The sequence below is a fragment of the Colias eurytheme genome, chromosome 13 (genome assembly GCF_061535395.1).
Source record: "Colias eurytheme isolate Ceu_HAF_F1 chromosome 13, ilColEury1 Martin Lab GWU primary, whole genome shotgun sequence".
In the NCBI taxonomy this organism is placed as follows: domain Eukaryota; kingdom Metazoa; phylum Arthropoda; class Insecta; order Lepidoptera; family Pieridae; genus Colias; species Colias eurytheme.
In genome coordinates, this window is record NC_142992.1 from 4,281,732 (window position 1) to 4,300,372 (window position 18,641).

Here is an 18,641-nt window from a genome sequence, read left to right on the forward strand (position 1 = left end):
ACAGTTGGGGTTTTGTTTGAATATATTACCTTGTTAAATTATTTACCGAACGTTTGCAAATTTTGTTCTTCCATATAGCCTATAGGAATATCACAGCAGTCACAGCATATTATGTGATCACAGACTACGATTAACTAACAAGCACACCCTTCACCCTTGAGCACACCTAACAAGTTTATTGCTGGCCATTCATTTTTATAAATAGAACGGTATTATTTTCATTGACGTAAACCAGATTGACATCAAATTTTATAAATCACTCAATTTTAAAATAGATTTAATTTATACTTGATTATGTTGTTATGTTAATTTTTTGAAAATGTCGAGTGACATAGAAAAAGGTGATTTTGGTGATAGTGCTCGCAACAAGTCCCGATATGAGCTTACACCGAAAAACTCGAATCACATATTTAACGGCGCTGGTGAAAATATTCAGTATCACAGTGATTCCGAGTCCACTATTTCTAAAAAAAGTAAAACTCGTTATATTAATCCTGCCATATACATTGAGACTGTTGAAGCTTCGCACTCTTTGACGTCACTACAGACTGACTCTTCTTGCGTTGATGACATCACTCCTCATCCTCATAGCTCTTATAGAAGTAACTCGACTCCATTTCTCACGGGAAGATTGTCTAGTACATCTTCAAGCAGCGTCAAAAGAAAATCGTGCAGATTAGCACAAAATATTGATAAGGATGATATAGAAGAGGAGTCACCGCGATACGATAGGACGTACCGAGAAGATGGTCCTGATACTTTTCGACTATCAGTCGCATCTATGTCCACAACCACAACAGCTAAGGAAGAACGAGAGCGAAATGAGAAAAAGAGACAGGAAGCGTTTAAACAGTGGCTGGAAAGAAAAGAACAAGAGGTATGTTTGAATATTTATTATTTATTTTAGTTGTGGAATTTAGAGCCAGAAACCGTTGAGGACCTAAACTTTAGGTCCTATCTGATAAACATTGTTATGAGCTAGTTCTTTTATTGACTGGATTTGAAAATAATGAAATTCGGGGATCTATTTATATAGTGATCCCCGAATTTCATTCAATTCAATTTAACCCTATTATTTTATTTACATCTACATCTATTATTATCATCGAAACTTTGAAAAAAAATATCTTGAAGGATGTTAAACAAGTAGTTAGTTGGTATGTAGTTAAATAAATATTTTGGGATTATATTCACACACGGCACCATTTCGTGTGTTATGGAAACCAGATGGCTGATAAACATACATATATAATTTTAAATAAATACCTATATAGATAATTAACACCCAGACACAGCAAACATCGCGGCAATCTCCACGTACGCGGTGGGGGTATAAGGCCTGGCTGTTAACCCCTGCCGCCGAAGGTGAACGCAGGCCACCGTTGGGTTTTAGTGGGTATGGCTTCTCGCGAGTCCCACATACCCCCTCACGCAGAAAAACTGCAGAGGGGGATGCGTAAATGCATTTCCCAACGTTAAAAAAAAAAAAAAAAGACACAGCAAACATCTATGTTCATCACACAAATATTTGCCCCGGGTGGGAATCGAACCCACGACCAGTGGCTTGGAAGGCAGATGGTCACTACCAACCAAGCCAACCGGCCAGTCATTAGTTAATTCACGTAAAACTAATCATATTCAATGGTTAGGTACTTCGAAGTTTCTATTTGTTGATATATTTTAGAAGCGTGAAAAAGCACGACTCGAAAAGTTAAAGCGTCAAACAGCGCCCAGAACAACGGCGGAGCAACGCGAGGAGTCTTACCGGCGGTGGTTAGAAGGGAAACGTACTCAGCTTGAGCGGCAAAAAGCTGAAGAGATAATGCGTAAATATCGTGAAAAAGAGCGGCTTGAACAGGAGCGCAATAGGCGGCAACGTGACAGGGAGGAGAAGCTGGCGGAATGGATACGGAAAAAAGAAGAGGAAATCAAAAGTAAACTTTGAACATACTAATTCTCATCTTTAGTTCAGAAAATGCGTTTTTTTATTGAGCTTTCCTTAGACGTTCATGAAATTAGGTATCGAAATTCTTAGCCTCATTTCATAAAATAGAGTAGAAACAAATTTGCAAATATAGTGTGCCAAAGCAAAACAATAGACGAATGAAAGAAGGATTGTTTGAAAAATAATTCGAATTATTTATTGCCATTTGATTTTTTAAATTACATATTTCAAGCAATGAAAACTCGCGCCGAACGTCGAGCTGCGCGCGCCGCTATCGAGGAGCAAAGGCGACGGGTGCAAGGCGAACAAGCTTACCGCGATTGGTTACGCACCAGCAAGAACAAGCCGCTGCCAGTGCCTCTGAATCAGGGCGAACTTAGTAAATACCATATTTCTTGTTATTTAATAATATTAAAGTACCATATTTCTAGCAAAATGGTATCAACATTATTTTCTCTATGGAAATTAACATAGAATAAAAGATCTCATGAATCCATCATGAATCATGATTTAGTGTAGAATTTACTCTATGGTGTAGAGGTATGCAATGGTTATATCTAATTTTTACTGTTAAATCTAACACGTCTTTAAAAAGTTATGAACACTGTTTATTATGGAAAATGAACTACTAAGTATGGTTTTAATACTTATCTGAATTGAATTTTTCAGGTATGCGGGGTTCTGTTTCACAGATGTATATTAACCCTGTTCCGTGGCAATCCACTATTTGAAATCCATATATTTTTTTTAAATATTTACATTATCTAACTTAATATCGTGTATTATAATAATTGTTTTTGACCGCATGGTTATAATATTCTGAAATCGCTGATTCAGGAATTATCGTCGATGTATTTTGATAAAATTTTGCAGTTTTTTGAAACATTTGTTAAAATATTGTTAATTTGCTTTTGTTTGTATGTTATCTGTTATTTAGCTTTTAAATAATTTAAAGGAAATAAAATATAGCTTGTGATGAAAAACGTTTTATTTTAATCAATTCTTATACCACTAAACATCTAAATTTCTAAACTAACAATCATAACAGGGTCCCTTCAAGTACACAAATAATTCAAACACATACAAATTGACGCATTACCTACCTTTTTAGAGATTTACTTATAAAATACTTGTTTACGAATTATATTTTATTTTCATAGGTATGCAATGATATTAAAATCTGTGTAATGGCTGAAACACAATCCAAGCAAACATTTAGTGCAAGTATACTTACTAGGTATTTTATAATTTAGAGGTTTTAGAAAAAACAAGTCTTTATACGACGGTCGCTTTACAATTTTATTCCGCTTTTATGGACAATAGAGCAATAAATTATATTTTGCAGGGTTTGTGGTAACACAAAAATATTATTTTTATAAAACTTCAAATTTCATATTATTAGCAAAAGCTTTCATGCTGAATGAACAAGGGGCAATATGGCTGAAGTTTTCTTAGACGCATGTTCAGTTTCGAGATATTAGGTATATAATTAAGCTATTGAATAGCTTCTATCGCGGGCCTTGAGCGCGGGGACCGAATCCAGAAATTCCGTAACGAAAAAACTCACGCTCCCCACTCCGACGGGCACGGAGGTGTGGCTTGAAGGCATAGCATGCAATAGCTTTACCGCGGCAGTCCCCGAGTGCCACACGTTTTTTTTATTTTTATCGTTTCAAGGGACAAAATAATAGGGTAGACAACAATATCAGCTCTACAAAGTATTATGACTCAATTTTAATTAGTTATGATTTTTTAAGACGATTTATTGATGTAAAAAATGTTGCGATTTCCTAATACATTTCTTCTTCCTCCTTTAGTCGTAAAATATCGGATTTGTTCATGAAATAGTAGGTCGGTTGTCTTCCTTTTAGGTCTTTGAGGACACGTTTGGCGCCAGCTCTAGTTAGAATGCGGCTGAGTGATTCCATTTTGTCTACACCCATCGCGTAGTGTAACGGAGTTCTTTCCAGCTGAAAAAACGATGAATATATTTTTATAACGTTTTTGTAACTAAACATTCTATAGGTTGGTTAAAGCATTAGGAAACATAGGTAATTTTATGTGAATGTAAACGAAAATTTCTATTTATGTTGTTATTGATAGAACTGAACTGAAATGCAAGAAATCCGTGTATTTCTTTTATAGATTTTTAAAGTGAAACTTTTATTACATCGTCTCAAACTTTTTGGTCTGTGTAGCGCATGTCGCGTGACGGTCGGCTGCCGAGTAGGTATAAAGCAGTGTTCGGAACCGTACGATAATTATCGTACAAATACGATAATTTTGTGCCTAAGTTTCACTTTTACCGTGGTTTCATAAAACCACACAACATTTTTTTTATGTCCCCTAATTGAAGGGGTACTGGTACTGTCACTTAGTTGTAGAGATCGCAACAAAGAAGATTATTCTAATTATGATAGTGCTGATGACGACAACGTTTATAATATCTTAGTTCTTACATTATCCCCAGTCTTCAACAAATTGGGAAATGTCTCCGCCAAGTAAGAAACAACGTCCTCATGTTGAGCAAGTACAGCTACGAGTAACGATGTTCTCCCGAAGGAGTTTTGTGCCCTTGCTAAAGTGGCCCCGCCGTCACGGGAGAGGATCTCCCGGACTAATGATACGTCCCCGCGTCTCGCTGCTCCGTGGAGACGTTCCCGCGATTCCTGACCATGGAAGGATAATAGTTTATAGCTGTATTGTTTTATAGATGGAAAGTCTATTTAATAGATTACTGGCGGTCCGCCCCGGCTTCGCCCGTGGTACATATTTCGCAATAAAAGGTAGCCTATGTTCTTTCTTTGGGTCTAAAGATTGTCTGTGCCAAATTTGATCAAAATCGTTTGAGAGGTTTAAGCGGGAAAGCGTAACAGACAGACAGACAGAGTTACTTTCGCATTTATAATATTAGTAGGGATAACTATTCTAAAGGTGGATTTATAATTTTTCAGCAGGTTGGATGGGGAGAAGTATAATATGGCGGTAAATTTACAAAGGAGCATATTAAGCTACAAATATTTTTTGGGCCATAAGGTCGCCTATTGTGCCATTTATGTATATTTTACTTAATGTTATTTCTTTATTTTGTTGTGCATGAAGAACTCTCAGTAAGGCTCAGTATTTCGAAGGAGTTTTGAGCCCTTGCTAAAGTTGCCCCGCCCTCGCGGGCTCGTGATTCCTTTAATGGATGGAAGAAAACTTGTTACTTTTATAGATGGAAAGTATATTTAATTAATTGAATGCACCGGTTATTTGTTTTATGGATACATCCATAAAAAGCGGCCTCAAATTTATAGAGCCATAATGCTATAAATATTTTTTGTTGCGGGTAGCCCACGCAATAAATACTTTGCTATTTTATGGACATTTCAAAATAAACACAGCAGTTGGAAAAGTATGCAAAATATTGTTTTAACTACAGTCAGTGGCATAATAATAGGGTAGCACCCGGTCGGACATTACAATAATAATAAGGTCAGGTGAAACATTCATTCTGTTGATAAAATAATAACAAAAGTTGATATCTTGTAATGGATATCTATTATTAGTTACTTAAAAAGGGTAGTGAGGGGTTATAGAGAGGGGTTGAAGCTACGCTAGTGTAAAGGCCTGTTTATACAATATAATACTTTTTATATCTCAAGCCAATTTGCCAATAAAAGTTTCTAAAAATATTTAACTTTACGTTACAAGTTTAAAAAATGTCATGTTTAGCAATTTTGCTGTCGAAGAATTTGTCAAATAGAATATGTATTTTCTGTTCTGATGATTTAATTGTGCAGTAAAAAGTTGGAGGTATAAATGTTTGAAAAAACTAAATTAAATTAGCTTTAAAATACCTCGAATGTAGGAATGGAACCAAGTAAATTGGCCATATCACTATCTCCCCGCTGCGATATAACTTCGTTGATAGGTACGCCATCTTCGTCCACTATGTCTAGTATGTGATCATATCCTTGCAGTAATAATTCCATTATTTTATCGCTGTTGCCTAAAAATCCATAGGTATTTATTATTTAATGATGATGATTGAGCAATTATTATTAATTTATCGAATTAGGTATTTATATTATATCGTGTTTCTGTTTTAAAATTATATTTGCGCTACACAGGCTGAATGTTTCAGTCACCAGTCTCTGATCTCCAGCTAAAACTGAATATTAATTAGCCCTAAACACCAAAGCATTTTAAATTTAATGGATTCCAAACGTACACTTTAAACTGACCTCTAGCTGCCAAATGAAGGACAAAGCGATCAATTTCCGCCGTGTTCTCCAGAACATTGGCCTGTATGGAGATATCTCTTGCAGTTCTATACAACTCATCCCGGTACCCAATGCTGACGTCTGTTTCTTGTAGCAATTGAAACAGAGCATTGTTTGTATGGGGTCGAGCTGCTGCGAAGTGTAGCATCGATTGACCGTGTTCGTCCTTAAATAAATGGACAATTATTAATGGTAGGATGTTTGGATGTGTGTTAAAACGTAAAAAGTTTCAGAATCGTACAATTTTAACTTCTCGAACCGTTAATAAAAAACATCATGTTAAGGTCTAGAAGTGAAGATGATTATTTTCCCGCCAAAATTAAGATAATTATGTCCTGTCGTAAATGCAAATTCAAAATTAGTTACTTAGTGTGATTCACAAAGTAAAGAAAATAAATACATCAAAGCCCGTAGTAAAAAAAAAGTTATTTATCAAATTTAACACATTCATTAACAAAGTTGTTAAGAGATTGAATTTTGAGTCTGTTAAGTCTATGACTATGTCTCTGTGTCAGTGATGTTGGTTAAACAGATGTGTAATGTATCGAGCAGTTGTGTATTTGCACAATAACCCACTAAATATTATCCGTATCCATACATACCCGATCCGCGCTAGTGTGAGCAGCCTCCGGCGCGTCCGGGCTGGGCTCGTGCAGCGGCTCCACAGTGATCACGTCGATGGGCCGCGTGGGCCGCGTCGTGGTCCGCGCCGCACTACGCACCGCGTTCAGCGGCTTCGTGTCCATCCTCGACTGGGACACATCCTCGTTTGGTGGTGGATAGTCGTTCTCAAACTCTGGCAGACCTTTCGTTAGCAGCACGTTTGATTCCTGTTGTTTGTCACCACACCAGTATTAAAACACCCTATAGTCAAGAATAATTATATAAGTATTAAATATTCACTTACCGGCGTACCTAATCGAGGCTTTTCGTGATCAGGGAAATTATGAAGGAACGATGCGAGGAACGCGATCGGATCTTTCGGTTTCACGTTAGCCACCTCGGTCAGACCTTTGATCAAAGGATCGCCGAGAGCTGAAATAACAGTTTCCACGTCAAGATCTTTCGTTCCAAATTTATTAGACTTTTCCATTTTAAAATGCCTTACACTTAGCGAGGTATCTGCCCTCTTCGGTGTGAAAGATGGGAATGTCCAATTGGCCGTTCGCTGCGTGACTCGCGTCTGAAAGCGATCAATTATTCAGTGTCGACCTTCGATATTACAACGCCACTGGATTAGTCGCACACGTTTATACATGGGGCTTAACTACCGCGACTGAAAGGAAAATCGAATAGCGGAAGTGGCAAGTTATTAACACACAATGCTTTTTATTATTTATAGGTCAGAGCTACATCGATTTATTTTTAAAAACCTTTTCAGTCAGAGCTATTCCTATTTATTTTTAGAAAAAAAATTTCCTCATGAAAATTTTCCGATTGTAAAATATCTACATTTAAAATTTATATATCTCATCGATTTTTATTTCTAAACACACAGCTACAATATAAACACCACTTAAGTTTTGGAAAGACAAAGGTGTCTGGTGCTTTCAGTGAGTGCGTTTTAAAAGCTTTGTTTAATAAACTACTTCGTGTATAAGCGTGATCGTTTAGCAAACACGTCGTCCTGAAGTGTTCACGAACACGCCACTCACAATGTGTCTAGAAATACTTAACATTCAGTACTGACCTAAGAGTTAATAGAGCCTTTAATTCCTAGATGCAATGTTCTCCGGGCACCTATGCCTTTCCAACATCATTATTATAATGAAAATTAATACTAATTGAGTGAACTTATGAAACTAAAAGTGATTTATTGCAAATTTAAATTTTAGTGTTTCTCATCCAGCCCGTGTACGTTCAAATCCGCCAGACTGCTTCTTTTTCTTCGGAATATATTACTCAACATTGTCGCTATATGTGCAGAGTTCTGAAGAGATAAATCTCTTTCAAGATGAAGAAGATTAGATATCGCAGTTGCGAAATCATTAAAACAATTTATTTCAGTTACACTTAAACTTTGATAGTTGCTGACCTTAGCAATATCTTCGCTAACAGTTTCACGATATTGTAGTCCCCTCATTGCACATAGGTGCTTGATATTCTCCAAATCTTTTGATAAGCCAGGAAAGTTAATAATAAGATTAAAACGAAGTCCCGCCCCCAAAAATGTAGGTCTGCTAGATAGATGGCCGAGTCTTTCATGCCAAACGAAATCAAGTTTGCTATGAAGGTACCTCATGATATTAGAAATTCTACTAAAAGGCAGCCCAACTTCGCCTGGGGAATCAAGGGGTGTTGAGATAATTACCCTTAAGTGGTCGTGAACATTTATCCATATTGCCACTGTTTTATCGTCGCTAATGAAAACTCCTCGACCATATGGCCAATGTTTTCCGTGCAAACGACTCAAGTCATCGATTTCGTCTCTTTCACACAGAGGAATCAGTAGTCCAGAAGATGCTAGAGTTGCGCTTACTTCAGATGGTTTTTCTAATACTTCATTAAGTGTATAGTAGCTGCCTCCTTTTTGGTCTGATTCAGGACTTAGAAGCCCGATTATATTTGTAAATTCAGCATTTAGCAATATTGTAGTGATAATTCTTTCAATTGCTTCTAGTTTACCGATTTTGAGATTAAGAGGTAATTCAAAACCGTCTATATTCCTTGAACATTCTATATTACCCGATAAAACAAACTCATCACTTGGATCCACATTCAATTCAACCAAAGGCTCCGATGATGTCGAGGGATTAGAAACAACTGAATTATTAACAAAATCAGACGGGGGATGAAATGGCAATTCATAGGAAATGTTAATGTTATGCAGATCCTTTAAAAGTGGTATCAAAAATTCACTAAAGACATCGTAAATATAATAATCCGGCGCTGTCACTCCACCCGGAAAATCCTCTTCTACTGTTTGAATTATGTTACGATTTTCAGGTATTTTTTTAACAGCAGGCCATATGACATCGAATAGGTCATGGTCTAATTTAGTGATTCGATGTTTAATTAATTCATACACAGATTTTTTAAGAAATCTCCCAAGAACTAACGGAGGAGTAGCTTTATTTGATGATGCTGAAAGAGGTGTACGCGTTTGTTTCGCTGATGTAAGGAGACGATAGCAGCGGTCTAATGTATCCAATGACTCCGGGGTATCCAAAGATCGTCGGCTTGACACACGATCCTCTGGCACTATATAAATAATTATTAGTATGATTTAGATTAAACAGAATATTCAACAAAAAGTCAAATTGACAATATATTAAAGATTGTAATTTACTCACATAAAACAAACAAACAAAACGACTGTAATCTTTAGTGATAATTTTCACTTATGATTATAACTTACCTTTATCAGAAAACATTTCTTTTATTTCTTCTTCACCGATACCGAAATCAGTTAAAAGGTGATTAAATGGTAGCAAATTGGGGTTTTTATAGTAATCATCAGCAGATTGACCATTCTGAAACAAATATGACTCTATTTGATTACGAACAAGTGAAAAAAAATTAATACTTCTTCTAATAGTTAATTCTTCTTCATTACATCATCCAAATCCTTAGAATTAGCGCCAAGTTGTTGTATTAAATTATAATAATGGCCGTTGTCTGGTAAAACAGCCGCGTAGTGTAAAGCCGTTCGACCCTCAAAATCGACCGCAGACAGTGTCTCTGGAAAACTGTTGAAAAATATCTCAACATTCTTCTTATAAAAAAATAACAACACTAAGATAAAAAACACTTCGGAATATATTTACCGTCCCCCTAAATATTTTATAATATTTGTTTTTCCATAAACCGTTGCTACGTGTAGAGGCGTAGCGCCATTTGCAGATATCGGATCTCGAGCTATTGCAAATTTCCGTCTATCTAACGCCGCTTGAAGTTCCCTTATATTTCCATTTTTGGCAGCCAAATGCACTTTATTTATCTTTTGCTAAAAGTATTTTACCACATTAATAATTGTGAGCGCTCAAATAGGCACAAATAGATAAAAAAACTCCTATTCAATTTTGATTCAATAGGTCTGTAAAGTATTCTATGCTTACCATGTAAGTCGGTACGTTTTCCAGAAATGCTTGAATTTCCAAATTATCGGAATATCTTCCGATAAGTCTCGATCCTTCGCCATTTAATACTAACGTCGCAAGCATTTCCATATTGCCCGTATTAATTAGTTCAGTTACTTCGGGATCTATTTGATTATCCTGGGAGGATAAAATATAGCTGATGAATTTCAATTATTCAATATAATAGAAGTTAAACATTGAAAACATAGGCATTCGCGGACTACTTTCTATTTAACACAATGTTATAATCTAATAAGCTAGCAAATTATCTTTAACGGTGTATCGTGTCTGTGAAAAATATATCGGTGTGCTACAATGATGCTTTTTGAAACGGCACGAGAAATATCTATTATCAATGTTACCTTTTCAATAGACTGTTAATATTACTCCAATAAGAATACTTACGACAGTAATAAGATCCCCGTTTCCTTTTAAAGTTACACTTGCATCTTGTGAGTCTTTTTCAGCTTCACTACTCACAATACCTTCTATAAGACTTTCTTGGGTATTGCGACCGTTGGTGTTGCCTTAATGTGTAAAACAAAAATATTGAACTAGTAAGGGACCCTAAGTAATAATTATATATTTTTCTTAATAATAATATTTGCTTAAATTGCATGTGATGTGCCAGAAGAAACCCTGTCACTCCTAATAGCACTTCCATTTTTTTGTGTTTCCTTTGCGATAATGTGTATGTCATTGTGTTCGGTTTGTGTGTCACCCTGTACTTGTACATCATCGTCATCTTCACTGTGATCAACTTTGATATTACCTTCATTAACTGCAATCGATGCGTCATCTGCTTCAGAATCATGTATTTGTACACCGTTAAATTTATCGCTATCTTCATGTTCTTTAGATTCAATTAATTTTGAATCATTAGCGTCATCGTTTGTATTATGAGTATTTGAATGATAGTTGTTATTTATTGGATCACCTGTTTCTGAATTCTGATGATTATTTTCAACTCGATCCACATCATGCTCATCGTTATCATGTGCCTCATTTGTATTGATATGATTTTCTGCCTCGTTATCTTTGCTTGTATCGTCGACTTCTGGGTTCAGACTATCGTAATTTTTATCATCTACGCCGTCATTTGTATCGTTCAAGTTTTCTTCAAAGTTATTTTTATTTATTTGATCTTCAGTTGTAGATTCAGGCTCTTCTTTAGATTCAATGGATGTTGTTTTGTCTACATTTTCATTAATTTGTTCACTTTCAGGTGCCTCAGTGTCATTTTCAGTTTCATCTACTTCAGTCTTTGCTTCTGTTTCTCCATTATTCGCAGAATCGTCGTTATTTTCTGGTGCTTTATTATGATCACTAGACATTTCGTTATCTGGAACGCTATCAGATTCAATAGCTTCCTCTTCTTCCTCTATATTATCCTTATCTTTTGGATGGTTTTCCTCAATAGCATCATTTTTGTCGTCTTCATTATGCTCTTGTAGTTTAGAGATGTTTTGTTCCTCAATATTTTCCTAGAACGTAAAAAGAAAATCATGCGGATGACCTTTAAGCAATGCAAAGAAATAAAAAAGTTTTACTAACATGCATTGTGTGCTGCTCACCTGAATATCTGTTTCTTTATTTTGCGTTATTTCATTTGAGTCGTTCGGATTTTCTTCAATAATTGGTTCCTTTTCATTACTGTCATTTAGTTCAGGTAAACTACTGATCAATTCATGAGTACTACTATTTTTCATGGCACTTGTGTTATTTTCTATACTTTCAGATATTGTATTAGATATTGTTTTTGATGAAATATTCTCTGTTGATGCTTTAAAATTTTTTCTTCTTGGTTTTTTATTTAATTCAGATGTATAATCAGTATTTAATATTTTCCAATCCCATGAAGGTGGATATGAACTAGACGGTGTTCTGGGAGCGTCAGGTAAAATTTTTAGGTGATTCTTGTCAATTTCTTGGGGTCTGTTGATGTAATAAGCGGGCGTCTTATTTTTCTAAAAACAGAAATGATTTACATTACAGTTATCCTTCTTCCATTGCATGTCAACTAACATAATTTAAATTATTAAATGAATCACATTATTCAATGAAAGCATTATGGTGATACAAAATTAATTAAAAAAGTGTTATAAAATGGTTATAAATGGATTTTTCTACGCACATTATCCAACGCTCCTTCATCTGCTCCAAAGCTACTTAGGGTTTTAAATGTATGCTGATCATCCTTAACTATTGCCGCATAATGTAGTGGTGTTCGGCCATCGTTATCTATTTCATTTATACCTTGAGGATACCTTTCTATGAGATATTTCAAAATTCCCCCATGTCCTAACCCTGCCGCCTAAAATAATAAATTAAGTTCAAGCAAATTATTTTTCGTTGCAGTCTGTTTATAGATGTTTATACATATATACAATCATGTTAGTATAACTTTTATGCATCACGTTTACATATTTGTTTTCGTATTCGTTTCTATCTCTTTTTTTAGGTGTAACTACATCGTCTGAACGAAGCACAAAAAAATTCATATTATGTTTGATTACTTACTTTGTGACATACAGTCATGTTATTTGAATCTCTGCTTGATAGAATTTGTGGAGGAACCGGGTCAGTCGTAAGTTTAATAAGGCCTTCCAAATTGTTTTGAATAACTGCATTATGTATATCTCGAATTGTGTTCTGAAAAATTATGTTATAAGTTACAAATGACGGCAATTACAATCGGTAAAAAAGGTGAATTAAACTTTTAGCTGAAAATATTAAAGATTACCATCATGTAAGGTACGGCTTCCAAGAATTTCTTTACAATAGGCTGGCTGGAGACCTCGCTCAGCAGCCTGGAGCCCTGCCCCTCCCACACCACGCGCTGTAAGCGCTCCATGTCGCATTCGTGACACCATATTCGAATGTTATGCCGCTTGATCACCAAACCTGTTGTAATTTATTATTATTTTAGATCTGTAGCATATAATTTTGGATCCTATTTTATAGGTATATAATTTCATTATTGGGATGTGTGACCGGATGTAGATTCATGCGTCATACCCATTTTTATAATTGTTATAATCAATAGTAAGAAGAATTCATGTTAATTTTTTTCTGTTTCTATTGTTTACAAAATGAGCATTCCTTTTTTTAAGTGCATGGAATAAATGTTTTACCGGTATAAAATATGGTACTTTACAGTTTGCATGGATCAGAATACCAGCAATTATTACACATATTGTTTTTCTATCACGAGACAAAATTTGATGCAAGTAATGGGGATGGAAATATTATATGTTTTGGTGATTGTCTTTAATCTTCCTCAAAAGTATCCCTTATCACGAAATTTGTCTCCTCTTTGATTTAAAACAAATAATGTTTTCTTTGTAATAAACGAGGACAACGGTAAATTATGTAGTTTATAAAGCAAGCCACCTTTCAGGAATTTGTTAACTTTTTGAAATGAAAGTAATAAATTTAATTAGGTACACGACATCGGAATTCTACGTAAAGCAAAACATTTGAATGTTAGTACGTAGTTATATTTTTTCTAGAAACACTAATCAATAAAAAAGTTCAAGGCTAATCGGCTGTCAATAGAAGACGTGGGAAATATTGGCTGGTGCGTTAATGGATCGTGATACAGTGATAGGAAGGATAGAAATGGTTTTAAAATGGAATCTTAAATTGGATTAGAAAATGAGCAGAAAAAACAGAAAGAACAAGAAGAACAGAATCGCCGACGTTGGTTTGATCGTTATGCGCCAAAATAAAGACATGATGTGAACGGTCATATTTTCAGTCTAAAATAGGACACCACCTTCCATCTTAGAGTCTGAAGATGTATTCTTATTCATAGTGTGATAATAGAATAGTCGTTTCAAGATGACAAAAACTACTGTATTAAATTTAAATTTAGGTTAACCCAACATCAAAATATAAATATAACTGTTGCTAAATAACGTCAGCCTTATGCGGGTTACTTAAACACGGTATGTGGGTGGGTGACGCGTATAATATTAATTATTTTAAACATAAGTACTTACTAGTAATTTCTTATGTCCTGTTGAAAATGTCGTCACCTTATAACCACTTCAATACAAGTTATTGTACATGTATAAATTACAATGCACATGTAAAACTTTTGATGTGCGTATATATATGTATAAGTAGGTAATACTAGCTTTCCGCCCGCGTTTTCAAAGAAAAACCCGCATAGTTCCCGTTCCCGTGGGATTTCCGGGATAAAACCTATCCTATGTGTTAATCCAAGTTACCCTCTATATGTATGCTAAATTTCATTGTGATCGGTTCAGTAGTATTTGCGTGAAAGAGTAACAAACACACATCCTCACAAACTTTCGCATTTATAATATTAGTAAGAAAGATAAGATATAAGAGATTAAAGAGTGATCATGTTGGCTGAAATGATACCTATCTGTTTCATTATGCGACTTCAGTAATTAGGTACTTATTGAATTTAATGGACTGATGAAAATAACACTCTTTTAGGAGGATAATACATTTTTAAACATCAAAGGATAATATTTTACGTAGTAGGTTGTAACTTGTAGTGCTGTATGAAAAAATTAATTACGTTGTAGTTGTTATGAAAATTTAAGTAGGTAAGTACTTGAAGACCTGAAATTCGTGTGTCAAGGCTATTTAAAACCTCTGGTTGAAAGACAGACAAGTTTAATGTTTAATGACTCAACTACCATCGATCGAAGCCTACACATGCCCTTTCATACCATGTCCAATGTAGGACATCGCTGTCAATAGTCATTATGTTCCCTCACTACTCAAAACATAGTTTGTATTGACTAATTCCGACTTGGTACTTGGTAGTATCGATTGAGATTTTATCGTTGTATCGATGTATACCATTTCACCTACAATATGTATACATTGTTCTTGGCTTACTAATCATACGGTTGAATTAATTACTATTTTTCTTTGGCGCCTAGACCTAACTCTACATTACGTCATAGCTCATGGGCTATTTAGCTTATAATATAACAAAAACAATTTTATGTATAGTCTGTTCTCTAGAACAAAGATCGGTACCAAGTAATATATATTTTATAATAAAAACAAGGGATGATAAAAAGGATTAATGATGAATAAATGATAATTGTCATAAAATACATCCGCAGAACCTAAGTAAAGTATTAAGATGTTCAATGAAGAGGTGAATCAAAAGTTATTGCGTAAAGAGCAACAAGTTTGCGTGACACTCGGTCGAAATCGTTTCAGATTAGCATAATACGAACTTACTGAAACACTGAAATGAACTGATTTGTGCAAGCGATAACACTTATTGCTTTTATTTTGTTTAATAGCTAATTTAAAAACTTGTCTCACACTTTCGGTAACGGTTTGATGACGGCTTATAAAAACTTTAATATATAATACATTGAAAAGGTGAAAATTATTTAACGGGTGCGGCTTGCCAGAAAGGCTAGTACGAAAATAAATAATTCATGACCACGCAATATTTCAGCCCCGCCTTTAAGAGCCAAGCCTTTATCTACACGCTAAATATGTACTTGCGACGTAACGCTTCTATTTAGATTTTTCTACCCGCATATATGTACATGGTGTTCAATAAACGGTATGTTATTTCAAATTACTTAAGACGAATCCGGGTTTAAGTATAACAGAGATTATTAATATATTATTAGTATACAGTAGATTGTTTTTCGTAGATCAACTTTGTACTTAAAACAAATTTTCACCGTAATAAGAATAACCAAATAAACGAAATATTTTTTTTTAAGTTTAAAAAACATGTTATCTATAGAATAAAGTACATTATTACTGTAAAGTAAATAAATCAAACAAATTATGACTAGTATTAAGATAATCATATGGCTGCTACGAAATGCCTACAAAACGCTACGAGTGTGGAATTTACATGCATGCTTTGACCATTTATGGCCAACGCAAACAGAATAACTAAGTAGACTTTCTTTGAGGATAGTATTATAACTTGAAGTCCAGTTTACAATTACTAAAAATTGAATTACCTCCACGACACTATATAGTTGGGCTGATAATGTAACTTTAGTCTATGACTAAAGTTTTAATAAGTATCTACGGTATGATTTCTTGTACAGTATAAAAGTAACATGATTTACCAACACATTTTATTAATATACAAGTAGCTATTATTAATTGGATTAATTAATATGTTATTTCAAATTAACTAAATCAAATATATTAGATATCTAGAAAGAAATTCCTATGGAAATACGAACGAATAAAAACGGGCATATCAAGCGTTCTTACATAATTGGTCACTTAATTCACGAAACTTACCAAAGTGGCAATAAAACTATTTTCGTCATGTTCTATTTAAAAGTATAATTTATTTTATTCTTTCTTTGATTCTAGATTCAGATTAAGTTAAAAAAATTAATGATATGCCACATTAGCACACTTTATTTAAATCTGGAATTTGCAAAAAACACTTTTTTACACATCAATTATCAAGCTTGAATTATCTCTGATTAAAAAAAAATAGTGCATAAACAAAATAATTTTTGTAAATAAGTATGCAATAAGGCGTTATTCTTAATAAACTTTTAAAACTTATCAATATTTTAAGTTTTACCTTCGTTGATGTATAATCAAAAAGTTAAAGAAATTGATTCAGTACTAACTAGTTAAGTTTTTACAATTAAATAAACAAAATATGATCAAGTACTTTGTATCAAATACACAATTTGAACAACATCGTTCTGTGAAATGTAAGATTCATCTCATGAAAAAAAAAAGATACTTAACTTCCCTGAAATATTTATTATCTACTAATCAGCAGCGACAATAAAGTTTTTAAAGGCATTTCTTTGTGTGAGATGATAATAATTTCTCATCGACAAATTAAAATAAGTATTGTTTAAATAAAATATAAAACGAAACACTTAAACATATAGAACAAAACTGTGGGAAAAAGCTCTAACAATTAAGAAAAATAATGTTTTTGTTTACTTTAATGATAACTTAAAGTTATTTAAAAGCACAATAAAATAGTATTCAACTGTTATTCTTCTAATTACTTAATTTTTTAAAATATAAGTAAAGTAATATTTACCTGGCTGGTTCGGTCGGGACGGCATGTTGGCTACAGGCAACGCGAGCAGAGTGCGCGCCGCGCGGTAGTGCGCTAGCGTGTGTCCGGCCGCGTCCCGCGCGCCCCGGCTGGCGCCCGCCCGCTCGAGCAGGCCGGCCATCGCCGCTTCGTCGTGACAAACCGCCGTGTAGTGGAGGGCGGTGCGACCTTCCTAATATCGGTTGAGATAAACCCATCCCCAAAGTTTGTTCTCAATTTTTTTTAAGGTACCCTAGAGCTAGGTTGTTTGGAGCTTTCTGCTGAGCTTTTTATCGCTTCATTCTCTAGCGATTTTTAAGAAATGGGGTTGGGATCTTGGGATCGACCCTATGGTTGATCTGATAGAAGATTGGTTCGACTTTGCTGTTAAGCTGTCGGACGTTGGTCCGGACTCCGGATTATGTAAAGCTTTCAATATTATAAAATCTTTATGCTATTTGGACGTGATGTTTTCAGAATGAGATAAGTACGTACATTAGTCTCCTAAACAATGATCTAATTAAAATTACCAATGCTTTTATAATCAGTTTAACAAGTCTTTTTAAGTATGCTATTCGCATCGAAATCATTACCAACTATCTAATGCGATAAGATTTAAATGTACGCTTAGATACAAACTACTTTAAAACTACGCAACGGATTTGGATGCAGTTTTTTTAAGGATTTTTTAAAGTTTTTACAGTATTTTAGTAGTTAGTACAAGTTTCAAACAAAGCGGACGTAAGGACGGATCATAAACCGCTGCATCCTTTACGAAGTTTCGAAGATGTTATACAAAGAGCTTTGATTTTAAGTCTAAAAAACGCGAGTATACCCGAAACAAAGCAAAGTTAAAATAGATAGTTGTCATTTTTTAATAAGTATGTAAATTTTATACTCACTGAATCTCTCTGATGCACAAGTTGTGGAAAACATTTGACCAGCCATTCAACAATATCCATGTAGTTGTAAAACACGGCTTTGTGCAGTAAGCCCACGCCAGCTTCATCGCAACACGTTGATAACTTTTGCCGATTGTATTCAGAAATCAGAAGCTCCTAAATATAAAAATTATAATAAGGGTGATGATAATGAAATCCTTAATTATCCTTATTAATCCTTAAAAGTTTTACTAGTTAAATTTTAAAACTCATAATATTACACAAGTATTACACCTACTCAATATATTTTTTTCTGTTCGCGGTTAATTTTGAAAATAGAATGTTTTTTAATTTTTGGCAACGTGTCTTGATGGCCAGTTTTTACTAGTATGACAATAGAATATTATCAAAAAGGTT

At 34.5% G+C, this 18,641-nt stretch overlaps 3 protein-coding genes across 3 annotated transcripts; 1 reads left to right on the top strand and 2 right to left on the bottom strand.

Moving 5' to 3' along the window:
• Window positions 1–183: 183 nt before the first annotated feature.
• On the top strand, window positions 184–2,810 carry LOC149903341 (uncharacterized). Its single transcript, XM_090108951.1, has 4 exons — window positions 184–877; window positions 1,685–1,934; window positions 2,178–2,324; window positions 2,615–2,810. The coding sequence occupies exons 1-4, from the start codon at window positions 320–322 to the stop codon at window positions 2,674–2,676; spliced, it is 1,017 nt and encodes a 338-aa protein (XP_089965077.1). The 5' UTR covers window positions 184–319; the 3' UTR covers window positions 2,677–2,810.
• A 115-nt stretch (window positions 2,811–2,925) lies between these two features.
• LOC149903342 (uncharacterized) lies at window positions 2,926–17,461 on the bottom strand. Its single transcript, XM_090108580.1, has 18 exons — window positions 17,347–17,461; window positions 13,036–13,196; window positions 12,813–12,944; window positions 12,427–12,606; window positions 11,867–12,259; window positions 11,065–11,776; window positions 10,698–10,819; window positions 10,272–10,430; window positions 9,981–10,159; window positions 9,770–9,902; window positions 9,572–9,686; window positions 7,322–7,396; window positions 7,121–7,248; window positions 6,816–7,043; window positions 6,175–6,379; window positions 5,788–5,939; window positions 4,405–4,614; window positions 2,926–3,915 (listed from the first exon to the last, which is right to left on the bottom strand). Exons 1-18 carry the CDS (start codon window positions 17,369–17,371, stop codon window positions 3,736–3,738), a joined length of 3,489 nt encoding a protein of 1,162 aa, XP_089964706.1. The 5' UTR covers window positions 17,372–17,461; the 3' UTR covers window positions 2,926–3,735.
• Window positions 7,409–9,418, bottom strand: LOC149903343 (arginine kinase; the record flags this gene model as incomplete). Its single annotated transcript, XM_090108881.1, has 1 exon — window positions 7,409–9,418. A coding segment is annotated over one exon (1,374 nt), but the record flags the coding sequence as incomplete, so codon positions are not given.
• Window positions 17,462–18,641: the final 1,180 nt, after the last annotated feature.